General features: G+C 37.0%; 2 protein-coding genes across 6 annotated transcripts in view; both read left to right on the forward strand.

Moving 5' to 3' along the window:
• Nucleotides 1-26,150, forward strand: part of PATJ (PATJ crumbs cell polarity complex component) — a 353,136-nt gene that overhangs the window by 23,620 nt on the left and 303,366 nt on the right. For all 5 annotated transcript variants that reach the window (XM_082616407.1, XM_082616410.1, XM_082616411.1 and 2 more), the window contains 8 exons: nt 404-532; nt 6,890-7,108; nt 9,295-9,394; nt 11,922-12,013; nt 13,995-14,136; nt 18,125-18,268; nt 21,756-21,832; nt 23,861-23,917. In XM_082616407.1, the coding sequence (XP_082472533.1) occupies nt 404-532; nt 6,890-7,108; nt 9,295-9,394; nt 11,922-12,013; nt 13,995-14,136; nt 18,125-18,268; nt 21,756-21,832; nt 23,861-23,917 (960 nt within the window). The remainder of the gene's footprint in view (nt 1-403; nt 533-6,889; nt 7,109-9,294; nt 9,395-11,921; nt 12,014-13,994; nt 14,137-18,124; nt 18,269-21,755; nt 21,833-23,860; nt 23,918-26,150) is intronic.
• On the forward strand, nt 15,264-15,987 carry LOC309801524 (ATP synthase subunit epsilon, mitochondrial-like). The gene has a single exon (XM_082616413.1). The coding sequence runs from the start codon at nt 15,285-15,287 to the stop codon at nt 15,429-15,431; it is 147 nt and encodes a 48-aa protein (XP_082472539.1). The 5' UTR covers nt 15,264-15,284; the 3' UTR covers nt 15,432-15,987.

Raw genomic sequence — 26,150 nt, forward strand, 5'->3', positions numbered from 1 at the left:
CCCATCTTTATAATATTTTATGATTCTCTTTTAATTCAGATAAACACATATTTATTGGTTCCTACTAGGTGCTTGGCACTGTGCTAGGTATCAGGCATAGACTGGGGAATGAGACAGTGTGTTTCTGTCCTCTTAGAGCTACAGTGTTCTGTGGTCCAATATTCTGTCTTATATCTTAATTGTTTATGTTTTAGTTTATCTCTCTACCGGATTATAAAATCTGTAAAGGCAGGGACCATATGATCATCTTTACGTATCTCTGAACCTCTAGAAAGTTGACTTGATTAATTGTATGAATATTAAATTTTTTGTCTACCTGTTACCTTAGTAATTACTGTAGTGGTAAACAATGAATGTATATGCTTTGCTAACACTTTGCTTCTTACTTGCTATTAATTTGTAGGTTCGTTGGGGCCATATTGAAGATGTTGAGCTCATTAATGATGGCTCTGGATTAGGTTTTGGAATAGTTGGAGGAAAATCGAGTGGTGTAGTTGTGAGGACTATAGTTCCTGGAGGATTAGCAGATCGAGTAAGTTGACCTTCTTTGATTTAATTTTGGTTTTATACAATTTAAATTGTATGGCTTGAAATGTAATTTTATAACATGGGTTACTAGGATATATGTTTCCATGACCAGAATTTAAGTATAGCTAAAAATGTTTTTTTCTATAACTGTTAATATACACTCACTCTGCTTTATTTTAAAAAGCTCCTAAATCAACGTTTTTGGGGATGGTTTTCTTTTTTTTTTTGGCCTGTGATTGACAGTCATCTTGATTCTATCAAAAGACAATATTTTTTATTGAAAGGAATCATTAATGGGTATTGTATTCTGAATATCTATATTATTTTCTCCCAGTGTATCTTTCAAGGTCCTAAATGTTAAAATCAGATGGTACAGTGATTACAAACTTTTATCTCAATATTGTTTGTGGTAAATTTCACTAGAATTACAAATTTCTGGCATTATAAATAAAAATACTACCCTTCATTATTTAGCAGTGTTCAAAGTGAAAGTGGGCCATTTTAAAACTTATCAGCTGTTTCTGCTTAGTTTTACATTGAAGAAAATGTTAAATACTACATTGAGTTTTTAAAAAGTAGTTTAGAAATTTGAAGCTACTTAATACAGTAATGAGTTCATATTATATAGACTGTCCATGATAATCAGAATGATTTGTAAATTTTACTGATTAATGTCTAGTCACATGTAAAAATTTATCCCTTCTAAAAAACATATAAAGTAAAAATGAACTTGCTGTGCACATGCAGCTTTGAGGCAAGTTCCTCAGCTTTCTATTTCTAGTCAAGATTGTTCCACCTTGGGTTAGGACTCCGTGCTTCCATTGCAGGGAGCACAGGTTCGATCCCTGGTCAGGGAACTAAGATTCCACAAGCCATGTGGCCAGGCCAAGAAAAAAAGAAAGAAAAAGCTTGCTCTACCTTATACAAATTGTGGAGCTATTCCTATTATCCTTTCAGCAGCTAAGTGTATTTATTTAGCATAATGGCTCTCAGAGTTTTGTCTGTGGGTCCCTGAGTCTTTTGCAGGGGGTGTACAAGATCAAAACAACTTACATAATAATACTAAGATGTATTAGCCCTTTCACCATGTTGACGTTTGCACTGATGACACGCAAGCAGTGGTAGGCTAAACCTGCTGGTGCCTTTGTGTGAAACAGGGCAGTGGCACACAACTGTACTAGTAGTCATTGCATTCTTCTCCACACGTGCTTGCCACTGCAACGGCAACAATGCCAGTCTCACTTAAGAAAGTGCAATAAAAACGAGTTTAAGTAAATATGACCTTTAAGCCCATGTCTTTTTAATACCATGTGACAAAATCGGATGTACCGTGTAGCACTTCTGTCATGTACTGAAGTATGGCGGTTTTCTTGAGGGAAAACATTTGTGAGACAAACCACGTTTTAACATGGAACAGCATTTTAATTTAAAAAAAGAAAAAAAAGCACAACCTACTTAAAAGTTCTCATGAATTATTGACTTTGGGTATCAGACAATTATAATATGAGTCCTATTACCTATCTAGTAACCTTTAATACTAAGAAGGAATCGAACCAACCAAGGATTGGAGAGTAGGCGTGGACTACAAGGAATTTTTTTTTTTTTTTTTTTTTTTGCGGTACGTGGGCCTCTCACTGTTGTGGCCTCTCTCGTCACGGAGCACAGGCTCTGGACGCGCAGGCTCAGCGGCCATGGCTCACGGGCCCAGCCGCTCTGCAGCATGTGGGATCCTCCCGGACCGGGGCACGAACCCGTGTCCCCTGCATCGGGAGGCTGGCTCCCAACCACTGCGCCACTAGGGAAGCCCTATGAGGAATTTTTAGTCTAGAATAATAAAGACCCAGCTTGAGGCCACTGAACAGTTGGTTATTCCCAGTAATTTTGCTTTGAGTGTGTCTGTAAACTGGTATTTTCCTTATGCTTAAAAATCATTGATGAGGGCTCTGGAAATATGAGGATAGGATAGATGTACTTATACTTAGTACCTGTAATTCCTTGAGGCAAAGAGCAATTTTATGGTTCTAGTAATACAAGTTATATCTTTATAAAAGCCTTGCAATGTTCTTACTAGAAGTCAAGATAAAAGAATACCAAATCAAACTAGCCAAGGATCTAAGTTATCCATCTACTGATTTTTGGTCAAAATACAGGATTAGGATTATTTTCCTTTGGAGATTCAAACCTGAGACTTGCCATGAGGTTGACATTTATTTATTTTTTTCTTTTCTTTTTTTTAATGTGCATTCTTATTGTTTATTTATTTACTTAACATCTTTATTGGAGTATAATTGCTTTACAGTGTTAGTTTCTGCTGTATAACAAAGTGAATCAGCTATACATATACATATATCCCCATATCTCCTCCCTCTTGCGTCTCCCTCCCACCCTCCCTCTCCCACCCCTCTACGTGGTCACAAAGCACCGAGATGATCTCCGTGTGCTATGCAGCTGCTTCCCACTAGCTATCTATTTTACATTTGTTAGTGTATATATGTCAGTGCTACTCTCTCACTTCGTCCCAGCTTACCCTTCCCCCTCCCCATGTCCTCAAGTCCATTCTCTACGTCTGAGTCTTTATTCCTGTCCTGCCCCTAGGTTCATCAGAACCATTTTTTTATTTTTTATTTTTTTTTAGATTCCATATATATGTGTTAGCATACAGTATTTGTTTTTCTCTTTTGCCTTTTGATTAAAGACCAGTGATAGAAATGGCCTGGAATCAGAAGTGGTAATAATTTCATTTTCTGAGTTGTGGAAGTATTTGGTGCCATTTTTTAATTTTCAGAGAAACAAATTTGATTTCTTTCTTTTGTAGCTCAAGCCTGAAATCCTTTAGGCTTTCAAATATTTTTTGAATTGAAATTATCATCTACAACAGCCTATCAGAGAACTTAAGTGTGCAGAGTAATAAATGTTTTTTTAGCCAATAACTGCTAACTTGGATTAAAGTATTTTTTCTTTAAAAAATACGATATGAATGATAGTGTTTTCACTGTAATAGTGTGTTACGCTGTTACATCAGCTATTTTAATTTTTTGCCTTCCATACTATCTTTTCCTGTATGCATAATTTTTTCTCTTTTGAAAGAATCTATGGGTTAATAAACTTTTGTATTTCACTGTTGGATTAGCATGCTATGACTTTGAATCTTGGCATAGCCATTTGTTGGCTATCATTGACTTACGATTTCTGTTAAAGAACAAAAAGGACTCTATACCTTTTAATTTCCTTCCACAGTAGACAGATTATGAAAGGAGAATATTGATCAGAAATTATCAGTAAAATGCAATGTTTGGGGCTGCTGGACTTTCAAAAGCTAGCTGTCATTTTGGTGTCTTTCCTATCAATCTGATTATGATTGTTTTGCACTTATGAATTCCTTAGAACACCTGTTTTTCTGGAATAAGAAAATGTGTGACTTTCAGTGACAGGTGCAAATTATCTACATCATTTTAAATGAGTTGAGGTAATATAGGAAAGAAATAGTGCTTAGGAGGTGACTCTGTACTTACAGTGAAATGTCCTTTGTCCAAGCCAAGTATGAAAACACTCATCATATTCTTTATTCTGTGGTCAGGCCAAAATTCTGTTCAAGAATGGTTTATTCACAGAGGCATCTTACCCTTATTTTTCATCATGAACACTTGACTGTCTCTTAAGTAGTTGCTTGTTTTGTTTCAAGTTTGTTGCATTGATAAAAATAGAACATCAAATTATCAATGCTTAAAGTAGAAATCCAGCAATTCTTTGTTCCTTTTTCCACAGTAATTTCTTCCTTGCATCTATTTCTTTTCTAAGTCTTTCCACATGTTTCTGACTTGAATTGCATTTCTGTTTCACGGCTCCTCTTTGCTCGCAGTAGCTTCTAATGCCTTCTGCAGAATTCACAACAAAGCATATAGTTTTCTACTCCCTGTTTTGATCTAACACCTTCTTTCGTACAGGTTTCTGCAAAATTGGAGAAAAGGAAGGATGGGCAATAGACTTAGTTTTAAGGCCCTCTCTCTTTTGCTCCTTTCCCTCCCTCCCTCCCTCCCTCCCTTCCTTCCTTTCCACTTTTTTTCTTCTGAGGTCCATCTGGAACTTACAGATGGTGCCTCCCGGAGCCAGGAGTATGAAGCTTAGAACTGTACTAGCCCAGTGGTCATGGCTCTATTCTCAGGTTGTCCTTCTCTCCCAGGTGCAAAATATCTATTTTCATCTTCACTTTATTTCAAGCCCTTTGACAGTTATAGGAAATTTCTTGGAGAATAGGAAACGGTATATTTATTATTTACTGATACTACTTTGGAGATATCAAAGTATAAGACAAATGACTAAATAAAAACAGGTCTTCAGTGAGACAGCTTGGGTTGAACTTTGGCTCTGCCACTTATTAGCTTTGTGATCTTGGTCAATTCAGTCAACCTTTTTTTTTTTTTTTTTCGGTACGCAGGCCTCTCACTGTTGTGGCCTCTCCCGTTGCGGAGCACAGGCTCCGGACGCGCAGGCGCAGCGGCCATGGCTCACAGGCCCAGCCGCTCCGCGGCATGTGGGATCTTCCCGGACCGGGGCACGAACCCGTGTCCCCTGCATCGGCAGGCGGACTCTCAACCACTGTGCCACCAGGGAAGCCCCTGATATACCTTTTGATGTATTATGTTTTAAACTTTTCCATGAGTGAAATATACAAACATATAGAAGTATATATAATATCTGTGCACATTTTAAATGATAATAATAATAATCACCAATGTACCTATAATCCAGTTTAAGAAATAGACCGTTTTAAATAATAATAATAATAATAGTAATGATTACCCATATATATATCACCAGCTTAAGAAACAGAAGATTGCATATCCTTCCTCTAAACTCATCCAGAGTCATGATGTTAAATACCTTCTATATGCTCATGACTCCCAAATTTAAATGTGTGGTCTGGACTTCTCTCCTGAACTCCAGACTTGTATATCCAGCTGCGTATCTGATATATCCACTTGCAGTGTCTAATAGGCATCTCAGACTAGACATCTCTAAAACTGAACTCCTGATTTCTGTTCTCACACACCTGTTCCTCTGTAGTCTTTTTTTTTTTTTAGTCTCAATAGCAACTCTGTCTTTCCAGCTGCTTAGGCTAAAACCTTAGAGTTTTGATTCCATTTTCCCCTCACACCCCATGTAGAAGCTATCAGCAGAGCCTGTTGACAGTTCATTAAAAATACGTCTAGAATCTCACTTCTCAACACCCCAACTGCTAACCTAGTCCAGGCTCTTGTTGTCTCTTTCTAGATTATTGCATTAGCCTCCCAACTGGTATCTCTGCTTCTATTGTTTTCTCTCCTTTAGTTTATTTTCAGCACAGAGGCTGGAGTGCTCTTGTTAAAACTAAGTCAGATCATGTCACTCCACTGCTCAAAACCCTCCAATGACTTCCCTTCCCCCATGGCTCAGAGCAGATGCTCTATACTGCTGACCCCCTGGTAATGCTCCCATCGATTCTTTTTTTAAAAAATAAATTTATTTATTTATTTTTGGCTGTGTTGGGTCTTTGTTGCTGTGCACAGGCTTTCTCTAGTTGCGGTGAGCAGGGGCTACTCTTCGTTTCAGTGCACGGGCTTCTCATTGTCGTGGCTTCTCTTGTTGTGGAGCACAGGCTCTAGGCGCGTAGGCTTCAGTAGTTGTGGCACGTGGGCTCAGTAGTTGTGGCTCGCGGGCTCTAGAGCTCAAGCTCAGTAGTTTTGATGCACGGGCTTAGTTGCTCTGAGGCATGTGGGATCTTCCCAGGACAGGGCACGAACCTGTGTCCCTTGCATTAGCAGGCAGATTCTTAACCACTGTGCCACCAGGGAAGCCCTCCCATCGGTTCTTGACTACTCTCCTCTTTGCTCATTCTCTTCTGTTCCTCAAATGTGTCATCTTGCTGTTCCTCAAATGTGTCACTGGGCTTGTCGGCCCTTAGGGTTCTTCACTTTTTTGTTGGTGGCCTCTGATCTGACTTTCTTCCTTTCCTGATGCCCAGGGCTTTCAGGTCTCTTCCTTATGTATGTGGCTATTTTTACCTGGCTCTAGGCCATTAGGCATGAAGTAATACCCTCAAGCAAATGGCCATTTTAAAAATCTGGTTGCTCTTTTCCTTTTGAACTCTCCTCCTGTGCCCCCACCCCTTCCCTTCTTTTTCTGTATTACAAGGACTTCCTTTTCTCTGTTGCCAATTCAGCTGTTCATTAAAAGTATTATATGTTATTCAGCATTTTTAGATGGCTTCTTTATCAGCCATTTTGCCACGACTCAAGGTCTGATGAATTGTTATTAACTAGTGAAGTTAGACCAATGATTTCTCATAATAATTTTCTTTTCTTTTTTTTCCCTTGGATTAAAGGATGGAAGACTCCAGACAGGGGATCACATCTTGAAGATTGGTAGCACAAATGTGCAGGGAATGACCAGTGAGCAAGTTGCACAAGTGCTGAGGAACTGTGGGAATTCTGTCAGGATGCTTGTTGCAAGAGACCCAGTTGGTGAAATTTCCATAGCCCCTCCTACCCCTGCAGCCTTACCTGTTGCCCTGCCTGCTGTGGCCAACAGGAGCCCTAGTTCTGTGAGTATACAAATTACTCTTTCATCGTAAATTCAGTACTGGGTGTGATTTACTGCAGGATTAGAAATGTTTTCCACTCCCAAGTGTCGCATGGGTGTGAGTTGTGTCTCAGTGCTCAACAGGGAAGCAGAGCAATTTGTAACACTAGACAAGTTTGATTTTCTTTTTTTTGCCATTTCTCAGGGTTAAGTCATTCAACTTCCCTGAGCCTCAGCTGCTCATCTGTAGATTGGAGAATAATAATACCTGTATTTCTATTTCATAAGATTGGTGAACAGATATCCAGATAGTGGAGGGGAAACTGTAAATACTGGTCAGTGTATGTGTGTTATCACTGATAAGAACAGACTGGACAAAGGGAATAGACATTAATAATAATATTTATTTTGATTATTAACAATCCACAGTTATATAATAATCATTACTATTAATCATTATCAAGCACTTGGAATTGTCTGAGTCATCTGAATTTTTCATAAGAATTCTGCAAGATAGGTCTTATCATCCACTTAATAGATGAGGAAATGGAAGTCCAAATAACTTGTTTTAAAGGTCATATAGGTAGTAAGTTGCAAAGCTGGGGTTTGAATTTAGATCTTTCTGGTCCATTTCACGTTCTTTTCTTGGTTTTTGTCTTTCAGTCTTATTAAGATAAAATCGACATACAGCACTTTATAAGTTTAAGGTGTAGAGCCTAGTGATTTAATTTACATACATCATGAAGTGATTATCAAAATAAATGTAGTGAACATCCATCACCTCATATACAATTAAAGAAATAGAAAAAAATTATTTCTTGTGATGAGAACCCAGGATTTACTCTCTTAACTTTTATACATAACATACAGTGCTAATTATATTTATCATGTTGTATATTACATCCCTAGTACATATTCATCTTATAATACAAGGTACAAATGGAAGTTTGTACCTTTTGACTGCCTCAATCTGGTCCCCCCATCCCTCAGTCCCAAGATCTTTCCAACCATCTCACAGGCTCTGAATCAAGAGATAATAAGGCAAAAGGAAAGAAATAGTTTTTAAAAGGACAAGCCAGGAAGAAGAAAAGAGAAGTGATTATGGTGAGAAGGGGGTGGGAAGCCACGTTTCAAATTCATTTGAGGAACCATTTGGTGTCTTCTGGAAAGCCTTTCCCTACTTGGAACCATGTGAGTGGAAGTTTTCTGTCAGAGATATTAGAATCATTTTTGTTTTCTTCTCCAAACTAGTTAGAACCATTTTCTTTTCCATTCATTCTTCTGGTTTTCTGAAGCCTTCTACTTTGTAGTGAGGGACCAGTGTAGCTCTGTGATAAGTGAGAATTTGATGCAATCAGTTATTTACTTTCGATTATTAATGTTTTGAATTGAAAACAAGGTTTTATGTTTTTAGACACCTTGCTCTTTTACAGAAATATTTTAAATTAGAAGACAAGAATGATAATCAGTTTTAGGTCAATATTTTTTGCTTACAATAGTTAGTCTTACCATTTATTTCTAACTTTTTCTTTACATTAAATTCTTTCAGATACAAATTTATGCTGAGTTTTTTCTAAGTGGCTGTATTAGTTTTCTCTTGTTGTATAACAAATCATCACAAATGTAGTGGCTTGAAGCAGTACCCTTTGTTGGTCCACAGTTCTGTAGGTCTGAAGTCTGGGTGAGCTTTGCTGGGCTCTTCTTAGAGTCTTACAAAGCCTAAATCAAGGTGTTGGCCTGGCTGGGCTCTTATCTGGATACTCTGGGAACAGTCCATTTCCAAGCTCTATCATATTGTTGGCAGAATAGTTTCTTGTAGCCATAGGACTGAAGTCTCTGTATTAATGGCTGTCAGCTAAGGACTTCTTTCATCTCCTTAAGTCCCCCTGTGTTCCTTCTCACATGACCCCTCCTTCTTCAAAACGCAAGTCCAGTCCTTATGCCTCAAATCTTTTTCACTTCTCTTTCTGCCATCAATAGGAGAAAACTCTCTGCTTTTGAAGGGTGCCTGCTTAGATTAGGCTTACCTGGATAATCTCCCTTTTCCGTGATATAAACACAGGAATGGCACCAGGGATCAAAAGTCATAGAGACAATCTTAAAATTCTGCGTACCACAGGTGCTCAGAAAATACATGCACAAATTGACTATGTACACAAGCTAGATAACTAAATGTTATATATAATTAAAGTTATTTTTTCCTTTCAGGACAATTCTCTTTTTGAAACTTATGATGTTGAACTCATTAAAAAAGATGGACAAAGTCTTGGAATTAGAATTGTTGGTTATGTTGGAACTGCTCAGACAGGTAAATGAATCATTTCTATTTTACATTTGGAAATAATTGTAAAGGATGTTAAGGTTTCTAGAGAGTAAAATTAAATATCTGCATATTTTAATTTAAACATTTAACAATAAAACCATGACTCTGTAATAGCAACCAATTACAAAAAATTATTAGAGAATCACAGTTTTATCTCAGTAGTTTTGTAGCTGGCTTGATAGTCATTAACAAAAGAATTTAATTTATCCAACATAGTATATAACATTTGAATTGTACCTCCTCTTGTTTCTAAGATAGATATATTTTGAATATTGAGACTGTTGCATACTATGACATTTTACATGTGATAAAGTAAAATGATTACTGCATATATTTCATATTGTGAATGTCAAAAAAGTATTACTATTATGTTTATCAAAAGAAGATAGGGCCTCCCTGGTGGCGCAGTGGTTGAGAGTCCGCCTGCCGATGCAGGGGATACGGGTTCGTGCCCCGGTCTGGGAGGATCCCATATGCCGCGGAGCGGCTGGGCCCGTGAGCCATGGCCGCTGAGCCTGTGCGTCCGGAGCCTGTGCTCCGCAACGGGAGAGGCCACAACAGTGAGAGGCCCGTGTACAGGGAAAAAAAAAAAAAAAAAAAGAAGATAAAACAAATGCTTTAATTAGAATTATTTTTCTTTCATATAAAGGGAATACATTGTAAGAATAAATGCATGGCCCAAGTATCTCTGAATAATACTCCCTGAACTCCGACATGCAAAGCTTTGGTAACTTTCACTGTAAGAGTTACTCTATTATGATAAGAAATCACTACAGTAAGGAAAAATAAATCTTTTTCACAAATATTTGCTAGTAAGATGAAAAGTTAAAGTTATGAAATGTTCTAGTTTTTTAAAAATTGCAAGGTTAGAGAGTTAATTTTTTTAAAGTTATTATTTTGCATGTTTACAGCAGGTGGAAAGATTAAAAGTGCTAATGTATTCAAAGTCCTGAATGAAATTCATGTCAGACGACCTTGTGCTATTTTAGCCTAATGAAATAACTGTTTTCAAACCTTTAGATTTTTCTAAGTGCCACCATTTTTAGGTTCAGAATTTAAATGAGTTCTAAAGAGCTAAGTATGGATTGTATAATAATGTTGCAAAAAAAATGTACTGAGTAGCTCTTAATATGCTGTCTGGTTAGAGAAATCATAAACTTGTGGTTTATGAACCTTTATTACATTAAGTTTTCAAGTTGTAAACCTAGTGATATACATGCAGAGTAAAATGAAGTGAATGATAACTGAGAAAATTTGATGTTTATGTTACTGAATAAGAAAAGAATCATATTACTTCTTTACCCTCAAAAGAAGCTTTTGGGACTGGAGCAAGGGCTGGGTGAGAAGTGTTAAATCCAAACACTAGAACATTTAATAATTCAATATGCTTTTTAAACATGTAGTCTATCAAAATAGTTTTCACTTTATTCCATTCATTGGAACTTTTGAGCAGTTGATTTGCTTAGTTTTGGAGGGAGTAGAAAAATGAATATAAGAAAAGTCTATTCAGGGAGATAAACATGTAAATAACTGTCAGTTATTTGAGGATAAATGAAATGTATGGGTTATCAGAAATGCAAGCAAACTATCATCATATAGCAGATGAAAGACTCATTATGACAGAGGGAAATGGAGAATTCACAAAGAAAGAGGCATTTGTACTAAGCATGGAAAAGGAGAAGGATTTAGATAGAAGGGTTGAGATCGACAGGAATAAAAAATGAGAAAAGGGATAGAATATAGAAAATACTTGGAGTTTTGGTGGAACATCATGAGTCTTGTGTGTCTGGACTTTTGTCTTATTGGAGCGGTAGTTGGAAGATGAAGTAAAACAAGAAGTTTGGGGCAAATTATGGAGGTCCTTGAATGTGATTCTATGAAATTTACATTTTATCATGTAGGCTATAGGAATCCATTGTTGTTTATATTCTTTCTACAGACAATATTTTAAGTTCATTTGAAATTGAGATAAAAATATAAAATCATCCAGAGCTATGGTCTTTCTTTTTCTAACTTTTCTTCCAGCCCTTGCCCATAGGCATGCATACTTTTTATATAGTTACAATTTTTATATACATTTTATGATATATATAGAAGCTAACATGAGCAGTGAACTAAATGTAGGAAGACATGTTAGGATCCTCTTGTCTTAGTGCTGCTGAGAAATGATGAAGGTTTATGGCAAGTCAGCAGTGAGAAGGGAGATGGACCAAGAGAAGAGAGTAAGACTTAACCTGAGCTCTCCTGAATTCCAGCTGATGGAATGCATTTCATCAAGGTTCCATTACTGATTATTTTTCCAAAAATAGGCATCAATCAAATCATTTCAAATTTGGGTCACTTGTTATGGTGACAGTTTGAAATAATCCATCAGTTTCTCTGCTTGCATTCAGAATAGTATTTATCAAGCCTTCAGTCAGCCCCTTTAGCTAATTAACCTCTTGATGTGAATTTTGCAATCAAGACTTAATTAGAGCTTTCTTCCTTTTTCCATATGTTTTGTGCACCGTAGGAGAAGCTTCAGGGATTTATGTGAAAAGTATAATACCTGGCAGCGCTGCATACCACAATGGTCAAATTCAAGTGAATGACCAAATAGTTGCTGTAAGTAACTGCCCTCTGTTTTAGAATTGAATCAAGTTGGGGGAAAAGTTATCATTATTATAATATATATGCAATGGGAATGGCTTAATATAGTCTCATAATGTTTTTAAAAAATTAAGTTTGTTAGTGCAGTGAAATCTCATTAATTTGGACTCTCATGGTCCTAAATTTTTTTTAATTAAAAAGAAATTTTTTTAATTGAAGTATAAGTTGATTTACAACATTGTGCCAATCTCTGCCGTACAGTAAAGTGACTCAGTTTTACACATATATACCTTCATTTTTTAGTATTCTTTTCCATTATGGTTTATCCCAGGAGATTGGATATAGTTCCCTGTTCCATGCAGCAGGACCTTGTTGTTTGTCCATCCTCATTTTTTTTTTTAACTGCCTGTGAAGAAAGGAGTCACTAATGATATTGGCAGGAAAAAAAATACTGTATACATATGTATATTATAATATACATACACATATATTTGAAAGATGCACTAGCATTCTCTTACAAAACATTTCAAGCACCTCTTTGTGTTCTTTAAATTCATCAATTTTATATGCAATTAATAGGCCATTTACTAGAACCATTTATCTCTTTGTGAAAGTAGTTTTTCTATTAATAGTAATTTTGAGTATATACAAAATTGAGATTTTTTTGCTTTTGAGAATGCAATCATTGCCTTTTATCAATTTGGATTGTAATTGGTATTTCTTCCATTTAGTAGAAATTAGTTAAATTTTACAGTTTATTTTCATAATAATTTTGAAGCATGTATTTCCTCCATTTAGTAGAAATTAGTTAAATTTTGCAGTTTATTTTCTTTTTCTTTTATAAATTTATTTTATTTATTTTATTTTTGGCTCCATTGGGTCTTTGTTGCTGCACACGGGCTTTTCTCTGGTTGCGGCGAGCGGGGGCTACTCTTTGTTGCGGTGTGTGGGCTTCTCATTGCGGTGGCTTCTCTTGTTGTGGAGCACGGGCTCTAGGCGTGCGGGCTTCAGTAGTTGTGGCTCGCAGGCTCAGTAGTTGTGGCTCGCATGCTCAGTAGTTGTGGTGCGTGGGCTTAGTTGCTCTGCGGCATGTGGGATCTTCCCGGACCAGGGCTCGAACCCGTGTCTCCCGCATTGGCAGGCAGATTCTTAACCACTGCGCCAACAGGGAAGCCCTACAGTTTATTTGCATAATAATTTTGAAGCATGTATACACACACATACACACACATTTAATTTATTGATTTATACAGAAACAAATGTTTGTTGGTATAATTTGAATGTTTGTCCTTCAAGTCCATCTAAGGAAGCACCTTTCATGACCCTTGACTTTTCCATTATTGGGCTTAGGAAATGTCTTGTGATTGGCAGTTTGGAGATGAGTGATAAAACTTTGGAGAAGATATTAGGGGGAAAGCTATAGCAGTGGTTTGGCTAGCTTGAAGAAGATTGAGCGAGGAGGCCTGTTGGTCATGATGGACTTAAGAATGTGTGATTGGACTTGACTGAGATTAGTAAATACCTTTCTTGCATGTGCTTTTTCAGAATACTAGAAAACCTAATGGAGGGAGATCAGTTTCTTCTGGAAAATATCACATGATATATGGTAAAGGGGTGAACTATTGGATGGCCTCTTCACTTTTAGTAATAATGGCTTCTAGTAATACATCTTGAGAGCTCTGTATAACAACTGACCACCTTTTATGGCACTTTGAATTTTGAATAGCATCAGAGATTAAGACCCTCTACCTTTCTCAGGCTATTAAGTTAAATGTGTGACTTAGGAATACAAATTTCAGTTTGCTTTCTAGTTTCACAGGAAATTTGTCAGCATGTTCTACTACTAATTTTTCATCCTTATTCAAAAATACTTTCTTAGGTCTAATACAAATAGTTTTGGGGATGAAATGAATTGCCTAATTTTATACTGCCTTGCCAGAATTAAAAGTGGTAGCTAACTTGGAACTTCTGTTTAATGTATCTTTTAATGTTTTAGGTCGATGGTGTGAATATTCAGGGTTTTGCCAACCAGGATGTCGTTGAAGTGTTAAGAAATGCAGGGCAAGTGATACACCTAACCCTAGTTCGAAGGAAAACATCCTCATCTGCTTCTCCACATGAAGGGCCCTCTGACAGAGGTAATTAATTCCTCTGTCCCTCCCCCTTCCTTGTCTGGGTTTGGAAGATCAGCTCGTTTATGGAAGTTGTTCCATACGTCTGGGAAGGAAAAACTGCCCACCTTGTGAAAAGCAGCAGTGGAGAAGTGAATCAATTCATTTATGCCTTGAAGAGTTTCCTTTGCCTATTATAACGTGCCAGTCCAAATGTTAGAATGTGAACCCTGACATGCATTGAGCTCTGAGAGCTTCTCTAAATGGAGATGGAAATCATTTTCCCAAAAACCTTCCAAATTTCATTTATTTCTTATATTTGAATAATAATGCTTTGCCACATTTTGTTCCAGGGGCTCTCAGTTGTCTAATGCTTTGACATTTTGCAAACTTCAGGTTTCATATTACTTCTAATGATGTATTTGATTCTAATATTTCTGATTTACTTTGTGAGCTATAGCAAGAGAAAATAAAACATGTATTTCTACCAAGGACACTTTTATTTATAAAATAATATTTGTTACTTTGATTATAAGAATAGTAAATTTTCATTATGGAACAAATGCATAATTGTATGCATGACAATTTTTAATTATCAACTTATAAATGTAGATAGATCAACAAAATTTGGCAACCATGGGAACACATTCAATTTAAAATGAATGACTGGGGCTTTGCTGGTGGCACAGTGGTTAAGAATCCGCCTGCCAATGCAGGGGACATGGGTTCGAGCCCTGGTCCGGGAAGAGCCCACATGCCACCGAGCGGCTGGGCCCGTGTCCCACAACTACTGAGCCTGCACTCTAGAGCCCTTGAGCCACAATTACTGATCCCATGTGCCACAACTACTGAGGCCTGCGCACCTGGAGCCTGTGCTCCACAGCAAGAGAAGCCACCTTAATTAGAGGCCTGCACACCATGGTGAAGAGTAGCTCCCGCTCACCGCAACTAAAAAGAAAGCCCGTGCACAGCAACGAGGACCAAACGCAGCCATAAATAAATAAATAAATAAATAAATAAATGAATGAATAAATAAATAAAAATGAATGACTGGCAGGTCTGGGGCCCCGCCCCTTACACTTCTCAGGCCTGACCTTCTGGCAGCTCGGCTGCACGCTGAGCCAACATTGACAGGTCCTTGTGATGTGGCCGGACGTGCCTCCTCTCATGAAATCATGGTGGCATACTGGCGACAAGCTGGACTCAGCTACATCCAATACTCCCAGATCTGTACAAAAGCAGTGAGGGATGCATTGAAGACAGGATTCAAAGCAAATGCCGAGAAGACTTCTGGCAGCAGCATAAAAATTGTGAAAGTGTAAAAGGAATAATTTACCCTGACTACAGCTTGAAATGCTGCATGTTCAAGGTGAAGATGTGTGGGCACATGTTATGGCAGATTGAAAACGATCTCCCTTCGTGGAAAGAAAAAAACCCTGTCTTGTTCACAGATTGACAATGCCAATAAATTAAAGTACGGTTCAAAAAAAAAATAAAATGAATGACTAATTATATAACTAGTGGGTAAGAAATAATTCCATTAGAATTTGTCAAAAGTTGAGTACATTTTTTCCCCCTCCTCTGAAGATATAATGAGCCTAGTAATGTTTGCTTTCAACTGATATTAAATTGTATTTACATTGGAACTTTTTTTTAAATTTTATTTTTCATTCATTTATTTATTTGGTTGCACAGGGTCTTAGTTGCAGCAGGCGGGCTCCTCACTTACAGCTTGTGGGCTCCTTAGTTATGGCTCATCGGTTCCTTAGTTGTGGTATGCAAACTCTTAGTCACGGCATTCGTGTGGGATCTAGTTCCCCAACCAGGGATCAAACCCGGGCCCCCTGCATTGGGGGCACGGAGTCTTAAACACTACGCCACCAGGGAAGTCCCTGTGTTGGAACTTTTTAAGTTTTATGCGGTAGTGTAAATTCTGCTGCTGAAAGATAGATGCCCTGTCAACTGCATTGTGTGTATGAAATTTAAAATTACCTAAATAGTACAGAATGTACGAATGCTATATTGATCTTAAAGGTTTACATAAATATTTATACCATTATAATGGTTTTTAGTAGCTCTGATAGAGCCTTTGGCTTTAGTCTGCTGTATCAAATGAACTATGTCATCTGCGAATTAGTAATTCTTTACTGGACGTGCCTACATTTTAAATTTGTATTGGGATAGGTTTTGACTCTAAATCTGCACTTCTTCCATGGTTTGGGTGTCCTTCCTGTGTGTTTCACTAGCACCCTTTGAAGAGCACTCTACTGTAGCATTTATCACACCATGTTACAATCACCTGTTTTGTGTGTGGCCACTATAATGGAGGAGAGTGGTTATGCCTGTGTCCCCTGCCCCATTGAACACATCTCTGTGTGCCTTCCTCATAGTCAGCATTTAAGTTTGTTTTACTGAAAGAAACTGCACGGCTTCTAGCTCTTGTGCAGTACCTTCCTCTGCCATTTAAAATCTTATTGTCTTTTTCTCCTCTAAACTCTTATTTGCATACCTTGTATATACTTGTTTGTGTACCAGTTTGTATACTACTTGTAGCGTACAACCAATCATGTATTGCTTTGTACTCTGCACACTGTTTAGTGTGTAACTCTTCTCCCCAAGCTACATTAGCAGCTTCTGGCTGGCATTTGTTTTGCTGGCACTGGGCTATGCATTTAGTGTGTATCAAGAGATTAATGTTCTAAAAAATCCTGTGTGGTTTAAAATGTCATGTTAAGATCATAGGAACTTTTAACTGGTTATATTTTTAAACTTTTTATTATAAAATTTTTTGAACATACAGGAAAATTGAAAACTAATGTAACAGATACCCACAAACCCACCATTTAGATTCAGTAGTTAACATTTTGCCATGTTTGCATCATCTGTTTACCTTTTTCTGAACCATTTAAGAGTGAGTAGTAGATATCATGACAACTTAGCCCTACATACTTCAGTTATAGCTTCTAAAATTAGTCATGATATCATTATCACACCAAAGAAAATTAATAATAATTCCCTAATATCATATACCCAACACATACTTAAATTTTCCCAATTGCTCCCAAATGTCTTTCGTAGCTCCTTTTTCCACTTCCATTTCTTCCCCTCAAAAACCTCATAAAATCAAGATCATTGATTTTTATGCATTGAGCCTATTGCATTGTATTATGCTTCTTTGGTTTCTTAATCTAGAAGAATCCCTTGCCCCTGCCTCCATGGCATAGACTTTTTGAAGGGATTTGGCCATTTGTCACTAGAATGGTACATTCAGAATTTGATTGTTTCCTTGTGGTGTCATTTGACTTGTTCCTCTATCCCCTATGTTTCTTGTGAGCTACGAGCTAGAGCTAGAGCCTTAAATTCAGGTTCAATATTTTTGATAAGAATACTTTATAAGTTACATGTGGTTATTTAAAAATAACCTAAAATGATTCTTGTTCAACCTTTCTTGTGTTTAAGAGATACATAGTGACTGGCATGCTTGAGATTGAAAGCTTACTTAACTCAATTTAGCTAAGGAAGGAAACTCTGCAACCAGGGGAACACTCTCCCCTTTCCTTCCCATTCACAGGGTTACTTAATGTAGAGTTGTTTGTAAAACTCATGATGATGTCATGCCAGAACCTAGGATTGCCCAGAGCAACGGAACCGGCTTCTTCTGCATATCTTGCTCCCTGCCCACCACCGCAGCAAGAGCATATGGCCCCGGGTGTTCTCCTCCTTCCCCCCACCCCCAAGGCTATATGGAAAAGCATCTCCTCCTGCTTTGCCATTGACTTTACCTTGCTTTTCTCTTCCCATTGCCTAGTTCCTTATTCTTTTCAATAATACTACAAGTGTATTTTTTAATGAATTGAGTGGTTATCACAAGTGGCATTTTAAATAAAGGAATCATATGTGTAAGTTACCTGAAAAGTTTATAAGGAGGTTGTGAAATGGGACAATAGAGTGGAATAAGCTTACTTAAATATGGCCTTCATCTGATAGTGATTCAAATTAACAATTCTTATTTTAGGAACTGTGGTAGAACCACCGAAAACACTAGCCCTCTTTCTGACTGGAGCAGTGGAAAAGGAAACTAATTTCAGTGAAGATGAGGAAACTGAAGAAAGAATGGATAATCTAAAAAATGACAATATACAAGCCTTAGAAAAACTGGGTAGGCACAAGGCATTCAATTCAAAGCTTTCTCTCTTTATAGTTAATATAATATGAGGAATTTTAGAGGCATTTTTAAAGATATAAAATAAGATATTCTTAATATCAACATCTTAACACTTGTGGCAGTTTAGAATTGAGCATACTGTTGTTTAATCATTGTTTAATTATGTTGATTTTTTTTTTTTTTTTTTTTTTTTTTTTGTGGTACGTGGGCCTCTCACTGTTGTGGCCTCTCCCGTTGCGGAGCACAGGCTTTGGACGCGAAGACTCAGCGGCCATGGCTCACAGGCCCAGCTGCTCTGCGGCATGTGGGATCCTCCCAGGCTGGGGCACGAACCCGTGTCCCCTGCATTGGCAGGCAGACTCTCAACCACTGCGCCACCAGGGAAGCCCAATTATGTTGATTTTGAATACATTTTATTAGTGTGATAACTTTTAATCTTGTTGGCATTTTTAATTACTGCATACTTTAGCTTGTATTATTATCATCGATATAGCTATAGATATGCAGCTGTCTGTATACATATAGCAGTATTTCCTTTTCACCATAACAATAATGTATACATTTTTATATATTTCATCAAATTTCCAGGTTGCTATATATTTATTGTTTAATTTTCTTTTTAATTGATGTGAAGCTTTGTCCTTGTGCTTTGTTCTTTGATACCTTGTCTACTCTAGTTGACCGTATTCTGTAAGCATGTTGAGTAACAGTCTCACACAGTTTCCTGTACAGAGGCACTCAGGGAAGCCTTGCCAATTGAATGAAATGGACTACTTAAACTTCATCCATGTCCACGTTGGCTTTTGGCTTTGATTGCCTTCTCTTGGGAAAGAATGGCCTGAAGGAAGGAGTAAACCCCTCATTCAAGTTTTAAAATTTCCTATAGTTTGGAAATTTAACTTGTTCTTTTTGACCCAAGTAGATTGCAGTTAATTTTTGCTCTTTAAATTCATGTGAACCCAGAGAGATGTACAGTGAATTATCAGGTGAAAAGCAAAGACATTCTAAAGTTAGAAATATTTTTAGAAATATCTGCTCTTTTTGGATCAACCTCACTACCTTTTTTTTTTTTCATGGGTATGTATAATTTCAGCTAGAGAGTTAGACCAAATTCTTCCAACTGTTATGAAGTTAACTCTCTTTTTGCTGTAGGGGCAGAACTGTTTTCCCTTCTTCTCTTCTAGCTTTTTTGACTGGTCTAATAATTAAATCGACATAAGACAGATTAACACAGGAGAAAAACTAATTTCCTATGTGTAAGAGTCCCATAAAAATATGAGCCCCAAGGGCAAGTTGAGCAATTGAAGCTTCTGTGCTATCCTGAGTTAAGGAATGGGATAGGAGCCTGGGCCTTCCAAGGGGAGGAGAGTAATTTACAGGATGATAAGAAGAGTAGATGTTTGGTAATTAGAAGTTTGCCCAGCCATGCAGATAGGTCTTTCAAATAAAAAAATTATCTCTGGTAATAACTGTCTTTCTGGTGCAGGTTCCCTATCTGAATTCTTTTAGGTAGTTAAGGGAGAGGTGAAAGTTTTTCCTGAGTCTGCTGGGTTTTGATTGCCTTCAGCTGAAAATAATCCACATGCCAAAGTGGCAGTATTTGGGGGTGGCATATTCTGCTCCCCTTCATTACCATTGGAATAATCGTTTCAGAGCATCATAATGTTAATTTTTGTGTGTGATCATTTTGTGTAGCCAAGGATTTATTGAGCTGCTTAAAATAAATCTCTTTCCTCTGGTACTTAGGCCTTTGTGCTGTGCAAAGCTCATGACTATGATTTCATTGTATGACTGAAAGGCAAAAATATAGTCAGAAGAATTGTAGGTGAGGGCTTCCCTGGTGGCGCAGTGGTTGAGAGTCCACCTGCCGATGCAGGGGACACGGGTTCGTGCCCCGGTCCGGGAAGATCCCACATGCGGCGGAGCGGCTGGGCCTGTGAGCCATGGCCGCTGAGCCTGCGCATCCGGAGCCTGTGCTCCGCAACGGGAGAGGCCACAACAGTGAGAGGCCCGCGTACTGCAAAAAAAAAAAAAAAAAAAAAAAAAAAAGAATTGTAGGTGAAATAGCAACATTATTTTATATGTGTATAAAATATCTTTAAATATCATGTTTTTAAGCTTACAGTTCAATCAATACATTGCAAATTTTATTCAAATTAGCCTACCATATAGGAAACTGCTGCCTGTAAGAAATTTAATAGAACTCTTAATGTAATTTCTTATGGAAATGTTAACAGAGTAGGCACAAAGGTGCAGAGCCTACATGAATGATATTTTGTTTTTAATAGGATCTTTAGTTAGTTATCCTCGAAATGTAATCTAGCATATCAGTTAATATAGTTATTTTATGGATATGCTTTTGTAAATCTAGTAATTTTTAAGTTCTTTAGTGTTCATTAGTCTTAGTCTCTGATTTTTGAGGTTAGCCTGTTTTACTTAATGATTTGTATTATGTAATTAAGCCTGATATGCATCCGAGATTAGATGTCTGCTGAAGGCTTGAAAAAACTGATATTGCAAGTTATGTTTGATTTTAGGCAGATGGTTATATCAGTTGTGGTGTTTTGCGACTTGTCCAGTCTTGTGACAAAATTGAGTTTTTCTTAAAGAAAAAAGGTGGAGGTTTGTTTATTTTCTGCTGCTACTGTGGATCTAAATTGAAATTACAGTTTTAGTACTTTGATTTTTGTCTATTAGGCATTATTCAGACTACAGACTGCACAGAGCTTCTGGCTAAGATCATACGGAGGACAGGCAGGACACTTAAAATCTGCGCTCTTTAAAATCATCTGACCCATGCAAAAAAGGCAATATTACCCTTAAGTAAGAAAGTTATAAAGATATGATAACCACGTAGCCACAAAAGACCAAAGTAAAACAAAATTTCCATTATATTAAAGCTCATGCAACTCACTGGTTGAATTAAACCAGAAAAGCTTTTATATCTGCCCAAGTGAAATGTTTGATTGGGTCATGTTGACATGCCTTGTTTATAGTAAAGATATTTTGATCAGTTTTTACTTTTCCTATGGGTGAGTGGAAGGTACTACTCTGAAGTGATTAACATTCACCTTAAATCCTTGTTTGTCCTAACATAGCATTAACCAAAGCCAGATGCATTTTACTTGTAAGCCACAGGATGTTTGTATACAAACTATATAATTCAAATTTCATTTATAACTCATCATTTCCTCTTCCCTTTAAAATATTCCTTAACAGCAAAAGCCCCTTCATAATTTGGTCACAGACCAAATTTACATTTTACAGGTTTACATTAGTAAAATGTAAAATTTTACATTCTACATTAGTCTTACAAGTCACCTCTGATTTACTTTACCTAATAGACCTAAGTTAATGCAGTTTCCTTTTTATTTATTTCCCTTTTACTTACTGAAGCTGTGCTGTTATGGAAGAATTTAGTAGTTTAGTGTGTTTAGCTCACAGTAGTTTCAATGTTTGTTTATTTATTTTTTTAATCCAGAAGGAGTCCCAGTCTCTTTAGAAAATGAGCTGAAATCCAGATGGGAAAACCTACTGGGCCCTGATTATGAAGTAATGGTATGTTAAAATCTTTTAATAAAAAACACTCATGTCTCATCTCATGTCAATGAAATGTAGCTCTGAATGCTACAATTGAAAGAAATGGGAGAGTCAAAGAATAGCCGGCCGGCCTTTATTTTTTCCTCCTGTGTTTCTTCCGTACTGGATCAATTAATTGATTTTTTTTTTTTTCATTTTAAGCTGCAAGGACAGTTAAGGACTGCAGATAAGTTTCAGTTACAATTAGCAGACACTCAGTTCATGTGGAAACAATTTAAGTCAACAATAGGCAGAAAAATGTTAGGAGAGAAAGGACTTGCCTTTAAATTTATAACCTGTATCAGCTGCTTAAAATTGCTGGCATTTTTATGATTGCTTTTATGATCTGTTTGTTTTATTATACACTGAAAGGGCTGTGGATATTAGTCCTGTGTTTCACAAAGAATCTTACAGTTTTATGAGAAAAATGAAAGAATGATTATCAAATGTATTTGGGAGAACAGGAAGTAATTTAGGTTAGGTATAAGTTTATATGCCAGTGGTCCATTAGGCTTCCTTTCACCTGTTATTAGATTCACTGAGTAAGGGATTGATTACATTTCCCCATATGAATCCACATGAAAACAGAAAGCTGCACTTAGAAAAGCCTCTACAGTGTTCACTAAATGTGTTAGTAATAAAGTATTCTATTAAATTTCTTTTTGTCTTTCACGTTTTCTTACATATGTTTGTCATTAGTACTTGTTGGCTGGTTGGAGATTTTTTTTTTTCTCTTCTAGCCACTATCTATTGTTAGACATTTTCCAGTGTCATTAAGATGAGTCAAAACAGTCCACACTTCCTCTTCTTACTTGTTTTGTACTTGCATGTCGGTCCTCATGAACTGCTGCTTCTTAACTTCATAGATTTCAAAGCTGTTTTTTCATTAGGTTATCGCCTAGCAAGTGACCTTTTCTGCTATCCTGAGTGGTTGACATTTAAAGTAGTTTGGTGTACCAGTATTTTTAAATGGTCTGTTTTGCGATGATCTCTTTTCGCTTAAAAATTTATCCTCTTTATAACCACATTTCCAAATTTGATTTATCATGTGGTGAGGTCATAACAGAGGGGCTAGAAAGAGGAGACAGAATTTGAAGTTGGAAATTTAAAGTGACAGTTTATTCATTAAGAGTTGTAACATGTTCTGAGGGACAAGGCGACAAAAGGAGAAGCCAGGCAAGACAGATGAATGAATGCATACATGCAAATATGCATACATACATACATGCATGTGCTCCAGTGTTTCTTACTTTATTTTCTTCCAGAATCTACTTATCTGAAGTGCAGTACTTTTAGATGCCTTAGTTGGACCACTGTTTAACTTATCCCCTCCCTCCAGATGCACCATATTCTATTAACAAGTTACAGATGCAAATCATCAGTGCAGTGTTTTGCTTGCACGGAATTCACTTCTGTGGATGTCCACCATTGAAGCTCAGAACAATAGTTTTAGGCCAGGATTAAAAGCTTTCAGTATTCCACGATCCTTCCACCAGTCCAGGTCTTTTGTTTGTGTCCTTGCCAGCTCTTTCTCCTAGGGAAATGATTTGAGCTTGCTGTAGAAAGTCAGATGCTTCAGTTTTTCCAAACTTGTCTGCTTTTTCTGACCTTGAAAACTTTGTTTCAAGGCCTGGGTTTAGAAGTAGAAATGACCGTACTCTTGGTTTTGTCAAAAGAATAAAATTTTTATGGCTTTAATACAATGGAGGATTATATTAAAATTTTAGGGGTTATGGATTTTTAAAAATAGTACATGTATTTGCCCATCACCTTCTAGTTCAACTTTTGCATAATTTATGAAAAAAGATTGCTGTGGAGAACAATAACAACAAAAAAGCAAATATTCTCTGAAATTTTACATTATGTGTAATGGATTTCAGAAACGTGGAAAAGAGTTTAGATGGAGTTATTAATGTATAGGTTTTATACAGATTTTTTCAGAAAGCCTAGGAAGAAATAAAGTTATGCTTTTACAAATATTGGAAATATTTTTTCTTGTGAATTTAGATTGCAACTTTGGACACACAGATTGCAGACGATGCTGAGTTACAGAAATATTCAAAGGTAAGCATTATTTTTTATTTTTATTTTTTATAAATTTAGTTATTTATTTTTGGCTGCGTTGGGTCTTTGCTGCTGCGCGCGGGCTTCTCTAGTTGCGGTGAATGGGGGCTACTCTTCCTTGTGCTGCACGTGCTTCTGATCGCGGTGGCATCTCTTGCTGCGGAGCACGGGCTCTAGGCGCACGGGCTTCAGTAGTTGTGGCACCTGAGCTCAGTAGTTGTAGCTCGTGGGCTCTAGAGAACAGGCTCAGTAGTTGTGGTACATGGGCTTAGTTGCTCTGAAGCACGTGGTATCTTCCCGGACCAGGGCCCCAACCCGTGTCCCCTGCATTGGCAGGCGGATCCTTAAGCACTGTGCCACCAGGGAAGTCCCTATTTTTTAAACTGTTGCCAGTTTTTTGTTGTTTGAAGAACTTTCTCTAAGTTCTTGTCAAAGAAACTAGATTAGTGCTGTGATCTAAAGTTTTCAGAATTTAGTTTTAGAGGTTTTCTGGAAATGTAGTAGGTTCTGGCTGTTATGAAACGTGATGGTTAGATATGCCTGGGAAGAACGTGGGCCACTTCCAGAAGCCAAAATCCCTGGTGTGACTGCTTTGTCCACCTTAAAGGTAGTATGCAGAGCGGCCTTGTGCAGAGCATGTTAGCTTTTCAGATATTGTAAGTCCTTTTTAAATGTTTCCTAAAATTCAAGACCATGATATAGACTTTAAAAAAAAAAATCTTCCCGGTCCAGATGTTTAAGAACAAAAAAGTGGCTTATCTTTTGAGATAGGCAATGCTTTTTCTTGGACTTAAAAAATTTTGTATTGAGACCTTTATTTCTAATGGCAGAATGCCAGATGGTAACTTTTACAGTTTTTCCTAACATTTTTAGTGACCTCTCACTACAAATTAATTTCACAGTCCCCACTCTGGATAATCAAAGGCCAGGGTAATTGAAACTTAGAGAAGCTTTCCAGGTGGCTTTCTCAATAAATGATGAGAAAGGAAAGGTTTTCTTGTCCGAATAATTTCAAAAGTTATACTGTAATCCCACCTCAGGTATATGAGCTGAGCCCAGCTTAAACTCTGCTGTCATATGCAGTATTCAGAATGAGTTTTCTGTGTCCCATGTGGGTTTTGTAAGAAGTCATCTCTTTAGATAGTTCTACCATTTCCTTCTTTGGCTATTTGTGATGAATATTTTCCTTCTAAAATTTTATGTTACATGTGCTGTTATTTTTAGGTTGGAATTTTCACAGCCGATGCTGTGGAGAGTATTTCTTTCCTTGTAAGCTAGCCTGCATTTGGAGTCACTTCCTTGCTGGGCTGTATGGGCCAACTGACCAGGCTTTCCTCAGATGTGCAATATGAAAGAACATGCACAGCTTGTACTTAATTTCAAATTATTGACAATATCATATTTAGGTTAGATTAGTCACTGATTACTAATTCCATCTAAATTTGTTGAGAGGAGTTTAATTCAAAATAAGAGTAAGAAATATAAATACCTCATCAAACTTCACATGTTATTAATTACTGCAGTATAGTTTACTGGTGACATGGACTCTGGCGTCAAACTGCCTGGGTTCAGATTCTGGCTTATCCATTTACTAGCTTGTAAAATTATCTAGACTCTATGTTTCAGTTTTGTTGTCTGTAAAAGGAAGATATTAATAGATTAGTACCTATCTCGTGGGTTGTATAGGAATTAAATTTAATGTGCTTAGAATAGTTGCAACCACATAGGATATTGTTAATATTTTTACTATCATTCATGAAAATCAATGATGCCTTTCCTGAAAATTGTTCTTTAATTTACACTAAACTCTTAGATAGTAGATATTTTCTGTTTACCAGTCTTCCACTTTACTGAATTTCCTGTGCCTAATCTGCCCATCTATTGAGTCCTTAATTTTAGTTGTTATATTTTTCTATTCTAGAATTTATTTTATCCCTTTTTAGATCATAATTCTTTTGGAGGAATTCTCAATTTTAAGAAATCTGTAGTTGCCATCTTTTTCTCTATTTCTTGAACATATTAATCATAGCTTATAAGGACTTAAAATAATTCCAATATGTGGATCAACTTTAGATGTGTTTCTGTGGTTTGATGTTTTTCTCTTGTTATAGTTATTTGGTTGTATATCTCGTCATGCCATAATTTAACTGAATGTTTGATATTATGTACACCAGCTACAGAAGGCTTCAGGTGATGTCATCTCCATCCAGAAGAGTCACTGTTTCTTCTAATA

The sequence above is a fragment of the Mesoplodon mirus genome, assembly GCF_964341445.2.
Source record: "Mesoplodon mirus genome assembly, chromosome: 3".
NCBI lineage: Eukaryota > Metazoa > Chordata > Mammalia > Artiodactyla > Ziphiidae > Mesoplodon > Mesoplodon mirus.